At 40.7% G+C, this 17,161-nt stretch overlaps 1 protein-coding gene across 21 annotated transcripts in view; it reads left to right on the top strand.

The window, feature by feature from the left end:
* The window catches only part of MCF2L (MCF.2 cell line derived transforming sequence like), a 162,106-nt gene that overhangs the window by 48,398 nt on the left and 96,547 nt on the right, over positions 1-17,161 (top strand). Inside the window, exon 1 of one of the 21 annotated variants that reach the window (XM_040559938.1) lies at positions 4,278-4,299. The exons of 19 other annotated variants lie outside the window; for them this stretch is intronic. Coding sequence is in view for 1 of the 2 variants with exons in the window: in XM_040559467.1 (XP_040415401.1) it covers positions 10,440-10,560 (121 nt within the window). In the remaining variant the exon portion in view is untranslated. Of the gene's footprint in view, positions 1-4,277; positions 4,300-9,201; positions 10,561-17,161 lie in introns of those variants that run through there. One more of the 21 variants, XM_040559467.1, reaches the window with a different exon arrangement.

The following is a 17,161-nucleotide window of genomic DNA, read 5'->3' as shown; positions in this document are numbered from 1 at the left end:
GTGAAGTTTGATGCAAAAAATCTTGTATGGTATAATTCACTGTTTAATAAAGTGTTATATATGTTATAGTTAAACCTGTATTCTGCCAAGTTTTTGCGGTTGATGACATCCTTTTTTCCTGATATAACTTTGATTTGATATGGATTTATTTGGATTGGAGAGCTGCTGCAAAGTTCGGAAATGTTTGGTTGTTGTGTATCTTTAACATGAACTGCAGCATCTGTGCCTTTTCTGCTTCATTTTCCTACCTGCTTCTGACTCCCAGGATATACCTGGGAATCCCATGTGTTCTGATGGGGAAGGTCAGTATGCATGACATTTTCCAGATGTGCTGCCTGTATTTAAGGGTACAAGATAAAGGATATCCCATGCAGATCTGTGCGTTACTAATAGAGAAGCCTGGTGCTAGTGGCATCTACACATCACAGATCTGATCAAAGATTGCTCCTATGACCCAGTCTCTGATTTATGTTTGAATGCACAATGAAAGGACTGCTTCCTGAGACAACCATGTCCTTGGGTTCAGACTTACACTGCTGATCGTTTAACACCCTGCTAACTGTTATCAGCCACACAAGTGAAACACCTGAGTTTGGAGGGGATGCGTGTGTGGGGAATGTGTGCAGGGACTAAAATACACACAGTTTAAATGCACAGGGACAGTATATATGGCATGGCAGATGGAGTAGTGAGAGAGGGATCAAAATTGTCCCCTGGAAGCGATGCCAGTGTTCTGGAGCAGGTCATGCTTCTCAAAGATCTCAACTGCTTCATCTCTTAAACCACGTCCCCAGTACCAGTCTTGCAGTGTGAGCATTCTTCCTTTCTCTTCCTGAGTAGCTGCACTTACAGCTTGCGGTTGTCTTCCTTAGACAAGCTAGGATTGATCGAGTCAGTCGAGGATGAAGAACGAAACAACAAGGTAATGGTTGTAGCTGTCGCACTTTAGCTGTCGGAAACACATCCTTGATGAAAAGCAGAGCATGCCTGTGTAATATTTCTTCTGTATGGGAACAAACAAAACCTGCTGACACAGCACTACCTTTACCTGACAAGTTTGAAGCATCATATAGATTGTCTGGAAAAAAATATCTCTGAATCCAAATATGACAAATAAGACCCAAATCTGGGAGGGAGGAAGAGGATATTGACTGGAATTGACCTTCGGTTATACAGCTATACAGCTGTGGGAATCCCCATGGTGTACCCTTTGTAGGCTTTACTCATGTGAGAGAATAGGCAGGAAAATATTTTTGCTCTAATGCAAGCTATGATTTTTTGTAATGACTTTTTCTTTATCCTTAGTGTCACTGTTACTTCCCTCAGTGTTTTCATGCAGTGAAACCATGTCAGGAGGAGCCGTGATTTCATCAGTGCCCATTTCTGCTTAACATATTCAATTTACCAAATCATACGTGTCTTTCAAAGATTTTGGTGTAATCATATATTTGGAGACTGTAACTTCAACAATACATTTGCCCATTGTGCCTCTGTTTGGGTTCTAAGTGTTTATCCATAAATAGTAATCAGTAGTACTGTTTATGTTAGGTTTTCAGCTGAAGAACCCTAAAGATACAGGGACAGATAGCAAGAAAAAATTACTACTCACTTGAGGAAATAAAGATGATAAATCTTCCCAACCTGCAAATCACTAGGTATTTATGATTTCGGCAGCTTTCCACATGCCACAATTTGTGCCAGGGTTATTGGCTTCTTTAACCCAGAGCCACATCACGCGTCACCACCCTGCTTGTCCTACCTGGAACATTTCTCTGTGTGATTCACACTGCAGCTACAGAATCACACATGCCAACACAAAGGAAGCAAGGGAAAGGAGCAGGAATTCTCCCCTTGGCAGCAGCACGGAGCTAGGCCCAACAAAGTGCCTGTGTGACTGTGGCTGCATTCAGTCGGTGCTTGCTGATAACATGCTATAGATGGAATGTGCTTCTCATTCTTTCTAAGAATTACAGCCATAGTAACTGCATATCATACAGCATTTGTTTTACGTTTTCAGAAGGAAATTGCCTGTTGATTCTTAGTTGTCAAAGGGCTTTTCATTCTTAAACTTAATCGTAGACTTGTCCTAGGGATTGGTAGTTCCAGATGGTCTAAAAACCCTCGGTCTCTCCCTTACTCTGTGTTTAGATCTGTTAGCTTCAGTATCTTCAATTACGACTATATAATTAAAACATCGATTAGAACTGGCCAGCTGATGAGGCCAGAATGAGGAAAACTGACTCTGAACTGGCTAAAACTTGTACTGTGTTTAGTAAACTGGCAGCAGTCCCACTAGTAACTCCCTTCATCCCAGTTCAATTAAATTTGTTTATCTGTACATCGGGAAAATCCCATTTAGCTGGAATCCTACATGAATGATCATCAAAATAAGCAGTTAATGAATTCTTTGTGTTCATTAATATTATGAAAATCTTCTTTCTCCAAGCACTTGTGTGATATATCACTTTTGCATCCCCGTGGCATTTCATAAAGTTGTGGTAGAAACCCCCCGTGCTGCATCATAACAGTGGCTGGAGAAAAATGACGTTAGTTCTTACGACCTCAGGATTTTTATAGCGTATCTGAAACATCTCTAGAAGGTATTACGTCTAGCTGCATACCAGCTTTGTGGAGTATTAACAGCACTGTTTCTTTTGTGCCAAGTGGATTACTGCCATATAAATTTGTAATCAGTGTAACAGTGCATGCAGAAGAATTTCAAAGCAGCTACTCAACTGAAAACTCTTTCACTTTATTAATTAACCATTCATGAAGAGACTGAAAAGGGAGGACTGTGAAATGTGGAAAAGAATTAAAGTCTTACAGGGAAGAGGTGAGAACTGAGTGCAGGATCACTTGGGTCTGAAACGCATGGCAACAGCGAACACTTTTGAGAAGGAAACTACAGTAGCAGAGACGGTAAGCTCAAAGGGTGCTTCTGGCCTGTGGTGCTATGGCAAGATGATGTCAGCTGCTTGTATAGGTGCACAATATTCGTTTTTTACTGCATGCATTTGATTATTGAGATTTATCCTCTTTATTATACTCTTTAATATCTTTATTGATGATTTGGATGAGGGAATTGAGTGCACCCTCAGTAAGTTTGCAGATGACACCAAGCTGGGGGGAAGTGTTGATCTGCCAGAGTGTAGGAAGGCCCTGCAGAGGGATCTGGACAGGATGGGTCAATGGGCAGAGGCCAGTGGGATGAGGTTCAACATGGCTAAGTGCCGAGTCCTGCACTTTGGCCACCACAACCTCATGCAGTGCTACAGGCTTGGGGGAGAGTGTCTGGAAAGCTGTGCAGAGGAAAAGGATCTGGGGGAGCTGACAGATGTTCACCTGCAGATGAGCCAGCAGTGTGCCCAGGTGGCCAAGAAGGCCAACGGCATCCTGGCTTGTATCAGGAATAGTGCAGCCAGCAGGAGCAGGGAGGTGATCGTCCCCCTGTACTCTGCTCTGGTGAGGCCGCACCTTGAGTACTGTGTTAGTTTTGGGCCCCTCACTACAAGAAGGGCATCAAGGCCCTGGAACGTGTCCAGAGAAGGGCTACGAAGATGGTGAAGGGTCTGGAGCATAAGTCCTGTGAGGAGCAGCTGAGGGAACTGGGGTTGTTTAGTCTGGAGAAGAGGAGGCTCAGGGGAGACCTTATTGCTCTCTGCAACTACCTGAAAGGAAGGTGTGGGGAGCTGGGGGTCGGCCTCTTCTCACAGGTAACTAGCGATAGGACTGGAGGGAATGGCCTCAAGTTGCACCAGGGGAGGTTCAGGTTGGAAATGAGGAGCCATTTCTTCTCAGAAAGAGCAGTCAGGCACTGGGACGGGTTGCCCAGGGAGGTGGTGGAGTCACCGTCCCTGGAGGTGTTCAAGGAAAGGTTGGATGTGGTGCTTAGGGACATGGTTTAGTGGGTGACAGGGGTGGTAGAGTGATGGTCGGACCAGATAATCTTGGAGGTCTTTTCCAACTTTAATGTTTCTATGATTCAATGAACATAAGAAGCTGTAGCCAGGGTCCACCCCTGCTAGGAACTATAGATGCATTGATCCAGCAGCAGCCGATACCGTATTCTGCATTTTGTTGTTGTCAAAGGTATTGTCTTCAGGAAAAGACCTTCTGAAAATCACCCATGTAACCCATCCAGTTTTGCAGTGTCCTGAAAGTGAAGTTTCGTTGGTGAGCTGATCACTAATCTCAAATGTGTCAGACCAGACTGGGAAGAGGAGCCATACCTGGCCATGACATAAACCAATACAAACTCCTCCTTTCCATCTCTTACTGCTTCTGCTGGAAATCAGCCCAGTGAGTAAGTACTCTGTACCTGCTGTATGTAGTTGTTAAAAGATAAAGCTTTTGAGCTCGAACTCATTCTTTTGAAAACAATTCAAGAACTCTTAAACTTAAACAAAAATTATTTTAATGTCAAGTTTTGGCTTTCTGTTTCCAGCCAGTTCTGCACAAAGCTGTGTCGTGGAGGGCCGGTCAATGTTGTTGACTGTGTTTACTATTCATTTATATATATATATATATATATATATATATGTATATACACACGTATATACACAGATGCAGGTAGTTTTTGAACAAAGCTTCCACTGGCACAACTGATTGTGTAGTGAAGGCAACTACTTACCCTCACCCCCTTAGTTCAGTAATTATTTATACAGATGTAGTTGGCACATGATGGAAATGACCGCAGTGTCTCAGGGTGTATGTGCTGGGAGTGGCCAACATGCCTGAAACTGTTGTATCTTTACAGGACATTGCCAATAAAGCTATATCTGACTGACCATTTTAAGCCACTTCTTTTCTCTGCCGTTATTTTACCTGGTTTATATCAGTAGCAGCCCCTTGCCTGTGGCTCCATAGTTTTCAGGCATCAAAGATGTGTAGTGGTATCAAAGTGGCTTCTTGGTCTCCCGTCAGTTTCTTTCTCCTCTTGCCACAGAAATTCCCTCTCTGTCACCTGCCTCAGTTGTCTCCCTTCCTTGCGCTGTACTCAGAGGCTCAGCAGCAGGGGACTGGGTGCAGGATGGACATGGGAGGGGTGGCTGAAATCATGGGCCTGTATAGTATTATTTTTATGAAATTAATAGAAACAATGAAATGAAATTCCAGAAATATTTTGCGGGAGCATCCCAATCTAAATGGGTTCCTCTTCTTCACCTGCCTTCATAGTTTTCTTTACAATCTAGTATTAACACTTCCAGGACATTGAAACCCTCATTTTATGTCCCGAAGGTTGTTTTTGTTTCTTGTTTTACATTTAAGATACTAAATGATCCTCATTGATTTTAGGGTTTATTTTATGGTAATAGTTCAACTTTTTTGAGAGATTGTTTTTGAAGAAAGACTGCCAGCTGCAGTTCAGCAGCATAATGTGCAAGTATAAATAGAATGCAGGCTGTCCATTTATCTCAGCCCCTATCAACTTATATTAATCTGATGATGAGGCTTGTTACAATCATGGTTTGTGTCTGAGCAGACACGTTCAGTTAGGGTTAAGCTTGGAAAACTAATCTAATATGCCCATGTAATTTACTTAAAGCTTTGCCTATAGATTTCTGGTGAAACCAAGTATTTCTTTTACCTCTTAACCTTTAATAAGTTAATGTCAAAATATTGGGAAAGTTTATCACTATCTGTGGGTTTGGGAGATACTGAGTTTAAAATAGCTTTTACGTTTGCTTGGATATATTTTGATTAATACCTATTTCTGAGTTTTCTTCCCAGTCCAGCTTCTACTTGTATGTCATGGTATTTCATTACATGTGATTTCACTTCACAGATTCTCTAGATTACGTTACCGGAGCCCTATTTAAGCTTTTTCTTAGAGAGAGTATTCTGGTAGACAAGTCTAAAAGTGAAATATAAGAACACTTATTGATTTCTAACAGGTATAAAAATAGAATAGGCCAAAGATGTACCTAAACTTGATGTTAATCTCATCCACATCGAGAAAGGAAGAGTCATTCTTTTCTTGTATTTCAATCTCCTTGGCATTGTGGAGTGATGATTTAGTTCTCAGGTTTTCAGGCAGGTTTTCTCTCAACATTTTCCCTTTACAAGAGCCCTGTAGAATTTATGGATGTAAAAATATCAAGTTCTGTCTCTTTGAAGTCTCAGCTACCATTTCTTTCTTGCTTAAAATCAGCCCCTGGATGACACTTCACTATTTTAGCCTAGTGGCTAGCCTCTGGCATGGATTAATTTTTATAAACTTGTTTTTAATTTAAAAAATCAACACAAGCAAAATACTTGCCATAATTCGACATTTAAGTATGGCTACAAGAAAGTTCAGAACTAAGCATCATAACAATCAGTATTCCCTTGTTACAGTATAAGGGTGTTCAACTGTACAAAGCAGGTTACATTTCAGATTAGAAGTAACTTCTGTGCTATCTTTTTAATGTGCACAAAGCAATCATTTTGTTCAATAATGTAGTATGAGTCCAATTTAGATTTTTGTTTGTACTTCTGTTTTCAACAAAACAAGTGTCATTTGTGTGCAGAGACAAGTAATGGAGCATGCTTTAAGCAGAAAAACCTGAACAGCAGATCTCTTGTGTGGTGTGCTTTTCTTCCCCCTCATTTAATTCCCACTATTATTGAAAATGCACTGATACTGAAAGATACACATGGCACTTTTTTAAAAGACTGTGAGATTTAGCTTGTATGTGCCCTTGTACTTGTTTTTCAGAAACTTTTCCTAGAACTAGTAATTTCAGACCTCCATGTATGCATATGTTAGATGCAAATTCCCCATATAATTTTTACAGTCTCTGCGTTCTTCAGGCAAGATCTCTCTTGCAGTCCTCTGCATTATTATCTTACCCCATTATGGCAGTGGGATGTGATGGCACTTCTGATAGTGAAGTTTCTCTGCAGAACCTGCTTCCTGCAGGGACTCAAGGGAAAAAGGACTGGACAAACTATATGTGTAGATCTCATAGACAGACTCCTGCACATTGTATGCACGGTGTGATATTGAAGTGCAAGGTATAGGAGGTACCACGTTTTCTAGCCCACAAGATGCATTTTTTTCCCTGAAACATGAGATTTAAAATTAAGGAGAAATGGCAAAACTGGTGGCAGGGGCTTATCAGCAGGTCTGAAGATGAACTTGTTTTAAGGAGCAGAAGAAACACAGAAACATAAATTTGTGTGCTAATGCAGTGTTGATTCTGCTGCCAGAGCCTCCTGCACTGTACTGCTAGGAGGGATACTTGGTCCTATAACATGAACATTTCAGAGCTTGGCACTTAATGCCAGGATGTAAGGAAGGGTCCGTAAATACTTGTTGGGATCCAGGGGAAAATCACATTAAGGCATTTGAGATGTTCCCTAAAGATAAGGCTCCTATACGAACAAAAAGATGGAAGGAACAACAAGAATCTGGCAGTGATCAAAGTGATGGCAGCTTAAATTAATGATCCCCAAGAAAACTTGAGGTTAATTTATTGACAAAAATATTGTGACAGCTTCCAGGAAGAACTGGAAAGAGTATACAGATGTAATTCAGCATGGCTGCTTCTACTGCGAATGTGCAGCACTGCACCTGCAATCAAAAACAGACATAGAGATGGAGCTTGAGAAAAACAAGAGCTGTTTGCCAGGGTTCTGTTTGTGGTCATTTAAAGATGTTCACGGAGGCGTCGCCCATTGAATGCTACTGTTTACATGACATGAAAGAAGAGATAGGTGCAGTCTGCTTAGATTTACCACGTAATACTCAAAGAATACTACCGTCTTTAAACTGCTAAGTAGTTTGCTGATGCTGTACAGAGCAGAGAAGAAACCCTTCTAATACGAGCTTTTGTTGTAGTAATGCCAATGGCAAGGGAAAATATTCTGATTATTTTCCTGGAGATAGAGGCTGTGGCTGTTTGGAAAACGCTGCATTACACCATCTGTTTCCTTCTGATTGTGCTCCACCGCAGCCATTGTTGTGATTAATTTCGTTGCTTCTAGGCACAAATTTGAGTGCTCGAAAGAAGATTAAAAGCTTGTTTTACGGAGGGGGATGTAGCTAATGGGTAGCTTTCAGTTGGATTGTGTGTACTTAACAACTTTACAACTCAAGTCATCAATCTTCTGTGTGCTTTAGGTGCACGAGGAAAGCGAGAATAGCGTCTTTTTGCATCGCTGTAATAATCCTCTGCACGAATTGTTGGTGAGATGGCCACTGCGTGCCACTAGCGTCACAGCACACCACCAGGACGGTCACCTTTCTAGCTGGTGGCTCAGCTGCTAGAAGGTGATGTGCAGTCTCACCCACCTTCCAGTCCACGGTCGGACCGGTTCCTGCCATCTGGAGGCTGCTGTGTCCCAAAAAAACTGAAGAAGGAGTAGCCTGATGGACAGGAGGACTGTCCCGCTGGCTGGCAGCCTGCAGCACAGGCCACATCTCCTGGCCACATCCACCACCTCCGCTCAGAAGCTCAGCAGCAAGGAGCACATTGTGGTGGTGTCTCTGCGGGGGTCATTGTTTCACTGCATCTGTCTCACTGTGCCCCCAAGCGAAGAGCAACCCCAGAAAATGGGGGATTTTGTCTCATATTGATGCCGCACTTATTTCAGTGCCATCCTCTTTTGCATGAACACTAGATGTGTAATACAGTGGTGGCGCACATGGTGGTTTTCCACCACTGGGATGTTCCCCTCCTTTCTTCCTTCCTTTTAATTCCTCTGTTACTTAAATGAGCTTGGCAGGCCTTTGATCCAGGATGAGTAGCACAGCTGCATTATGCAGTGGTCCATCTGCTTATTATAATGAATTTGGAAAACAAGTGACATTTGCATGAAATGCATTAATTCTTATTTACTTGTCTACCTCTCTTGATCATTGCATTTCAAGAATGTCACATTTACCTATGATTTCATATCAGAAGTCAAGCATTTTATCCCTTGCTAGCCAGGTACATTCAGGCTAGTGTTTCATAAGTTAATTAATATTTACTTCCATGTGACTTAAGTAAAGGTTGTCTGTTTTAATTTGCTTTCAGAATAATGATAGTTGGTAACCGTATTTCAGAACACTTATTCAGTCTGATGTGCACAATGGTATAGACGGGGTTGTGGTAGATCTGGAGCCATACAGGACATAGTTAAACAGAATTGAGAGGAAAATGTGACTGCCAAGTAAAGCAGTATTATCAATTTCCTCTCTCCTGCATTGAAAGAGACAGGGGGAACAGACAGTGTAGGGTTTCCTGATGTGTTTTCAGAAAGCCTGGGATTCATTTCCCCTCCCTTCCTTCCTATTAGTTGTTTGTTAACTCCCAGGAAGATTCAAGCTTTTCTTGTGAGACCTTTCTGCCTGCAGATTCTGGAGACAGGCTTGGCCTTTGAGGGGCTCACGTCTCATAGAATCACCGAATCATTCAGGTGGAAAAAGAGCTCTAAGATCACCTGGTCCAGCCTTTAAGTCTCACCTCTGAGCAAATTCCGGGAGAGGAAGAGGAGCTTGATAATGAGACTCTGACTCAGGGTAAATGAACAGAAGAGTAGTTTCTAATTAAGAGCATCATATTGCCAATGGTATTTGCTTTAAATTTGCTGGCATAAAGCACAGTGGAGGCCACTGAGGGATACGGGACGCTTCAGACACAGGACTAGGAAATGCAGCAAGCGCCAGCATGAGATTTCTGCCCATCTGAGCGCTGATTTGTGAACTTGCGAGCAAAACGTGGATTTCTGCGAAAGACCTTCAGCTGCCCTTCTTCACTAAAACCTCATCTGTCTCTGTGCAACTACTGAACTTCCCTGCTCAGTAATGAGAAGGCTGTGAAGACCCCAGCAGTAGGGCCAGCTACTCGGGATGAGAAGTGGCTTTGGAGAGCTGCGCACGGCTGTTGTGAGCTGACGGGCTGGATGCTTTGAGGGGGCTTTTCCTCAGCGGAAACAGCTGCTGTTTTGGATGAAACATTGAAAAACAGACAGTTCTGTCCTCTTTTTGAAAGTTTCATCTGGTAATCCAGCCGCTTATGTGAGCTGTGCCTCCTTTATTCACAGTAGTCGCACCAGAGACAAGAAAACAGGCTGTAAGCTGTAGCAAGGTGTCCTATCTATCTGCTGTGTGAAGTGTGCCAGAAACTGAGAGGATCTTGCAGCTTTGTGTAGAAACTACCTTGACATTTTCTGTTCATTAAGTACAAGTGATTCTTCTCTTTTCTTTGTAGTTAAAATAGGCATGGGTTTCTGAGGAAAAGCACATCTAATCCAAATAACTGAACTGCACCTACTTCCAGTTCTTTAAATCTTTTTTGTTTTTTTATCCTTTTTTATTAGTGCTTGAGTCTGACAAAGAAATCTTGTGTTCCATTGGCATTTTAAAACAAAATCAGAGTGCCTCACGTTGTGTCAGAAGAGTGTAATTCTGAAGAGGTGCTTTTTTTCTTCCTTTGGTGAATAACTCGGTGAAGATACAAGAAGACGCATCCATGTCACAACGCCGGTTTTTAAAGGATGGACATGAAAGTCACCTTAGGATCCTACCCAGATTCGTCCAACTCCTTCATAGTAGAAGGCATTCACGAAATAACACACGCCAAATATGCTCTGGTGAGGTGACTTTTACAAGTGATTGTATATTGTGATTTGCATATGCATAGAATGTTAGCACTTAAGTTTAAGCAGCATGCGAGTTGCATATGAGCAGTAAGTAGCCTAGTGCTGGACTTGCTGATTTTCACAACTCCTATGGTTCTTGCAGGAACCAGTGGTTTTTTTGTTGGTAGTGGGTTTTTTGTTGTTGTTGTTGTTTTGGTTTGGTTTGGTTTGATTTGGTTTGTTGTTTTTTTTTTGTTTTGTTTTTTGTTTTTTGTTTTTTTTTTTTGTGTGTGTGTGTGTCTCAAAGCATCCTCGTGCAGGGATCCAGCATTTGTTATAGTTAAGAAAATATAAATCTTTATCCATATTAGTTATTACTCATGGGTAGTGATTACTCTCTGTCACCAGTGCTTATAGGAGAAAAACATTATATGTGCATGCAGTTTTGTTGTTCCTTGCAGTTCCAGGTATATGATAGCACCTAACAAACACAGATTTGAATGCTTTACACCACCCCCCTTTCAGTACTCTAGAAGAACTTCACTGAGTGCTTCACTCTTAAAAAACAAGTAACTACACCCCCAAAAAAATGTTTTAACTGTACTCAAAAGCTCAGGAAGCCTCTGATCTTTGAGTGTGATGTACTAAATTTAGGACTTGCAACCATTTAGTCAATCCTAAAGTCTTGTTTCATACAGTATGTGGTATAATCACATATTAGTATAAGTGAAAATTACATATTTGTGTTTGGTAAAGCTAAATGTTTTTATTTTTTTCTTCCCCTAAGATAGGTTAGCCCTGACTGGCTGAGATAAGCTGAAGCAGATTTTTCAATAATTAGTGGATCCTTTCTTGGTTTTATATGCACAGTGAGCTATTATAGGTTAAAAAAAAGAAAAAAAAAAAGAAAAAAAGATTTTTTTCCTGCTTGTTTTTAAACTAATTTGGAGCATATGGATTTGAAGTAAAAATAAGCTCAGCAACCTCTATAGTAAGTATAAATTTTTCAAAGCTTTCCAATATTTCTTTCCCTCATGTTGACACTTATCCTTGGAGACAAATTAGAAAGAGAAAAAATGCCTCTATGGTGGTTCTTTTTGCTCACACCTTCTTTTGTGCTGTGCTCACTGAGTCTTTGGTAACTTCTGAAATGCAAAGATTTCACCTTTCCTGACTGGGCATTCTTAAGGCCAAGATTTCGTACGAGTGCCAACTTTTAAATCATCAAGTTTTAACAATTAATCCCATTCAGGTCAGACCAGAAAAAGGTTTTATGTTAATTGCTAGTAATCATAATATTGCTAGTAATAATTCTTCATGGGAAAAATTCAGCCATATTTTAAATACATGGGATGCAATGTTACAAAACAGAGCAAATCAAGACCTCATCAAATTTTAGCCTTACCTTTATTTAGGATTCAACCATCACAAGCTCATAATCACACTGTAGTCAAATTCAAAATGTAGCCATAGAAGTGGTCACTGCTGGCCATTTGTGAATGTTAAACCCAAGTATTGGCAAAGCTTTGACTGCATGGGTTTAATATATTGAACACGTTCTAATATAAAAAGTCCTCATTTTAGCCTACTTTCCTTCAGTTTCAGATCCCTAATACAAATTTTGTAATGCTATACAATCATCTCTTACTTAGAGGTTCCTTTCTCTATATATAGACGTGTACAGTCAGAAAACTGAATGTTTCTGTGGGAAGAAACACTCTTCTCTCCCACCCATCTGTATTATTATTCCAAAGCTCCTTTTGATTGTGCTGCAGTCTTCTTTTTGAAGTCTTCAAGTATGCAAAAACTCTGTTTCCTCTCCTTCCTGTTACCCATTTTATGTTGACAGTAGAAAAGCAATTAGATGGTTCTAATGTTAACTTTACATATACAGTAAGAATTAGTCTATTGTTTTGGTCAAAGCCATTTTATGGCCTTTTGCACTGATAAGTCTTCCTGCCTTCCTGGTGGCAGACTTTAATTAGCCTTCAGTGGCAGTTTCAGACCAAAAGGTACACTAAATGTAGATCAAGGTTTTAGACTGGAAAAGGAGAGGTCCTAGCCTGGGAGCAGTTCTATCCTGTAGCTGTGCTGGGTGAAGTTAAAATTTTGGCAAGCATTTATTTCCTAAGTAAATGTACTTGTGAGTCTGTGAATCTCCTTATGTATGCTTCTCTTTTCTTGTGACAAAATTAAGCTGCTCAGTCCTGTTGACCCGTGTCTCGCAAGGCTGTGTTTTCTTTTTAGCATCTCTGCAAACTGCTGAGAGTAGCTTTGCTCCCTGATACTTCAGCCTTCTACCCCCATGTTAAAAAAAATAATATAGAGAGAATTCTTTATATGAACATTAAATATCCTGGTTCATAGATTGTGACCTCATTTACCTTGATGAGGGAGGCTGTGCTGGCTTCCAGTGTCTTTATTCTTCATCAGATCTGCCTCTGCTTTAATTTTAACAAAGACAACTTTATTTACTTGCAGCTCATGGAGGTTTGGGTCCATCCTCCTTGGCCTAATCCTCAGTCTGCTGCTCTCTGCAGGTGTCTCTTTCCCCAGGCTTGCTGTACTGCCTTTATCCCCCTGCCTTGGCTGAGCCCTTACTCCAGTGAAGCTTGCTCCTGGACCACAGAACTTTGGGACTGAGCACCATACGGTGCCTCTGCAGGCAGGGCCCAGGCTCATATGGCCAGGACTCAACATTAGACACAGGGTATCATGGTCTCGGCATCCATCCCTGACTGAACATCTTCTGCAGGAGGGTGGGACAGCGGTTGTAGAGTTTGTGGAGGACGTCAGCCCTGGAAACACAGGGCTTCAAGCAGTCTCCTGTGGGGACACCTGTCACCCCTCAGGAGGGGAGGTATTCCAGGGTGCTGGCCTGCCACAGCCCATTGCAATGGGGTGGTGCTAACAGAGCATCCTCTCAGACTGTTCCTATTCTCACTCATTCTCTTAAGTTATTAGGAACAGAAGGCCAGCTTGAGCCAAGAGCTGTAAAACAAGTCCGTCGAGCGGGGACTCCAGAGACATCCACCTTCAGTCTGTGCTGTGGTTAGTATGGACAGAGGTTATCTTTGGAGACATCCTGTAGTCTGCAGCTTTTCACACTGGCTTCAGGTTGGTTTTCTGATGAAGATGACTGAAGCTCTGTAGTCGTTTGCTTTCACATATACACTCTAGGTGTGTAATGAATGAAAGAAGAGACGAGGTCCCAGTGTCCCAGGGTCCTTCCAATCCAGTCCAAAGAAGTTCTGTGACAAAGTGTAGTGAGGCAGTGCCGTAACACGGGTATCTAATACTGATAGACTTGTGTAGTTAAAGAGAGTTAAGAGAAAACCTGGGTAATCCATCACAAATCACAAAGAGGAGTCTAGGGGAAGAACATTCTTGCATCTTCTGTGTCAGCTGAGGGGATGGAGATATGTAGTGCATCACTTTCTGGAGTCACATGAGTATTTCTGTTGGGTGTTGGTCTTTCTGGTGTGGGAAGAGTATGTGGTCGGTAGTTTACAGGCAGGATAGCATAATGCACAGAAGCAGGAAATGTCATACTGAACATATGCCAGACTGAATGTACGAATATAGTGGGGGCAGGCATACTTTGGTACCTGAAGGCTTCAACATAGCCAAAGCGTGCCTGGAACCTGTGTAAACACCGAGATTTCTGGTCAGTGTTAAAGTCTGCCACTACAACTTTATTACTGTTAGTCCCTATGCCAGATAGGGCCAGGCTTGTAAGGCTGTGTTTGCTGTTGCTATGTTCACACCTTCATTTGCTGGCTGGATAAATGTGTTGAAAAAGGATTTATTTGAGATGTGGAGTTCACATGTTTGAATCTTCCATTACCTGCTTGAAATGCCCTTGTACTTTGTCCAGCAAAAAGTTGGAGAAGAGACTTGAGTGTGAACCTAGAGGAAAAGTGATAAACTGCACAGAAATATTAAAACTAGGGAGCAATTCAATACAACTCATTCCAGATGGTGTTATGAATGTCTTAGTGAAAGACAGTTTTGCTTTGCCTTCTTAAAGCCTAACATGAGTGAAAATATGCTTAGGGCTTGAGCCTATAGCCTGGATATACTGTATCAGACACTGGGTATATCAGCAGTCTGCAAATATTCGGGGTGGGGACATAAGAGGAGAGCACTATAATTAAACAGATAATTACAGGTACAATGGTGCTACTGGAGGAAAATATATTTGTAAAGTCATCTTGGGCCACCTGTTGCATTTATAGAACAAAGTTCAGTTAATATGAAAGCTCTTACTTTCTGGGGGTGGTTTGTTCTGAGCGGAAGAAGGGGAAGGTGGACACTTCTCTGATGCTCTTCTCTTGTGATGAATCAGAGAGGAATTTCTGTAGCAGAAATGAAGAGCTATTATTTTTTCTCCGAATGGTGTTCCTGGTTGGATTATGTGGCACAGGGTAAGTTGGGTTAACTTTATAATATCGCCTAGATCTTCTAAATGTCAACAGACTGTGCAGTCTGCCAAGTTAGGGGTGTGTAAGTTGTGTGACTGGGATCTGTGTTCTTGGAAGCATCTTGAACTACGTGTTTTGTATGTGCCAGAAAAATATATGCATTTCAAGAGTTACCAGTATAAATTTTGCTATCTCATTAATTCCTGAAAATAAATTTTGTTCCACATATTTGGAAAAGTCTAATAGTGCTTAAATTTTAAATCCCCTTTCCCAAAGCAAGTAAAATTTAATTTATGATCTCAATTTTCATGTAAAGTTTTTGTTGAACTTTGTCCTCTCAAATAGCACCCCCCAAAACTTGTTAACATTTAATTTCTGTGGAATGCTCAAATGAAATGATTTATTGGGCTCAGCTAAATTACCCAGTGAAAAGTGAGCACATCAGCAAAAACACTGTCACAACTGATATCCTTCCAAAGTCAGAAAACCTCCCAAGCAGTATGTCTATCAAAAGAGATCTGCTTCTTTCCTCAGAAATCAATTTCAGAGCATCGTCACAAAATTTTGTAGGGCAGTTTATGCTGCTGGAATCAGCTCAATATATGTTTTCAGATAAAGAGATTGTTATTGTTTCAGAGATACCAATTCAGCAACATTGGCAAAATGTTTTTCTTCCTCCGCTCAGGTGTCTGTATTGACTTGTCCCATAAACCTGAGGGACCCCAGCCTCATTTTTTATCTTTTTTTTCTTGAATTTTTGAATTTAGTGTTTTTCTTATTTTAAAATCTTTATAAGGAAGTGCATGATTCAAGGGGTGGAATTTACAGTCATGATAAGATGCATGCTGTAATAGTAAGTACAAATATTTAGACTGGATGACATTATCAGCATATTCCTGAGAATAGTCTCACTTAAGGTCTCTGAATCTTACTGTTTCCTGTTTCTTGTGTGAAAAAGCTATATGAATTCATTTTTAAATAACAAAAAAGTATAATATTATAAATTATGATGTTATAAAAGTTAATATTTTAAAATTCTTGGAGCCTTACTCAATTTGTAAGCAAAAAGATGTTACTTTTCTAATTGTGCACATAATGATGAAGGAATATGTAGGCTCTGGGACAGTGATGTACAGGCCACCACATTCCTCCTGGTGATGAATCCTTCAAGAAAAACGATGCAAAATAGTCATTGTGTTAATAGGTCATATGCTATTTATACGTGGCAATTCTTGTCCTACAATTTAATGAAATACTCTAAGAAAGTGTCTTTTAAACTTGTAGAAAAGATAAAAAAGTTGTCATTTCTTTGGAAAGCTTTCCTCCCTGTGTAAGGAATATAAATTCTGTGGTAGCTGCATCAGCTCTCTTTTTATCTTTCCAATTAGTCTTTTAAAATTAGTATTGTATTTATGGATGTTACCTGAAGATTTCACACAAAAAAGTGTGAGACACACATGTGCACACACACGTATGCACGTCATTGGGGCAATACAAGAACTTGCTGATAGACACCTCTTCCAGTTGATCCACTGACTCTGAACTCCTCAAGAGTGTACCCTTGCTCCTTGGACCTTCCCAACCTCTGCCTATGTTTTTCTCTTTGTCCCTGTTTACTAAGATTTAAGCTATCTATGAGTCCTCTTACAAGAAGACCTTTTCTAAGAGCTGTTGTGTGATATTCAGGGAGTCAATTAATGCAAAACGAATCGTCAGAAAACAAAATCTGACTGCGTGCAACTCTTGAAATAGGGAAAAAATGTATTGCTGTACATTAGTGCAGTTTTAAATGCCCATTTAATTAGAGGCGCTAGCGTATATGGTATTTTATATACGGGATGAGTTAGGAGAAAGTTACACTTTTACCACTTTCATGGCTGCTGAAGAGCTTATGTCTTTATGAGGAAAGGAGATTTGCAAAAATAATGCAATAACGGAAAAAATTACTTACTGTTTCCGTGATGAATAAGCAGAGATACTTCAATAATTCGGAACAAAAGTGTCTTCCTATTTTTACAGCATGTTTTTGCTTTTCTGGATGGAGAATTGTCAACAATAAGATGTTTACTCTCTGGGCAGAACCAGTCCTGGAGCCAGGATGTAATTTTATTTATTCCCTTTATCTTCTTCATTGTTCTTTCAAGACATTTGCAATCTCATGTGTTGTTACAAAGTTTAGCTAGACTAAA

This window comes from Cygnus olor, chromosome 1 (genome assembly GCF_009769625.2).
Source record: "Cygnus olor isolate bCygOlo1 chromosome 1, bCygOlo1.pri.v2, whole genome shotgun sequence".
In the NCBI taxonomy this organism is placed as follows: Eukaryota; Metazoa; Chordata; class Aves; order Anseriformes; family Anatidae; genus Cygnus; species Cygnus olor.
Note: the sequence above shows the minus strand (reverse complement) of the source record. Positions and strands in the feature narration are given on the sequence as shown.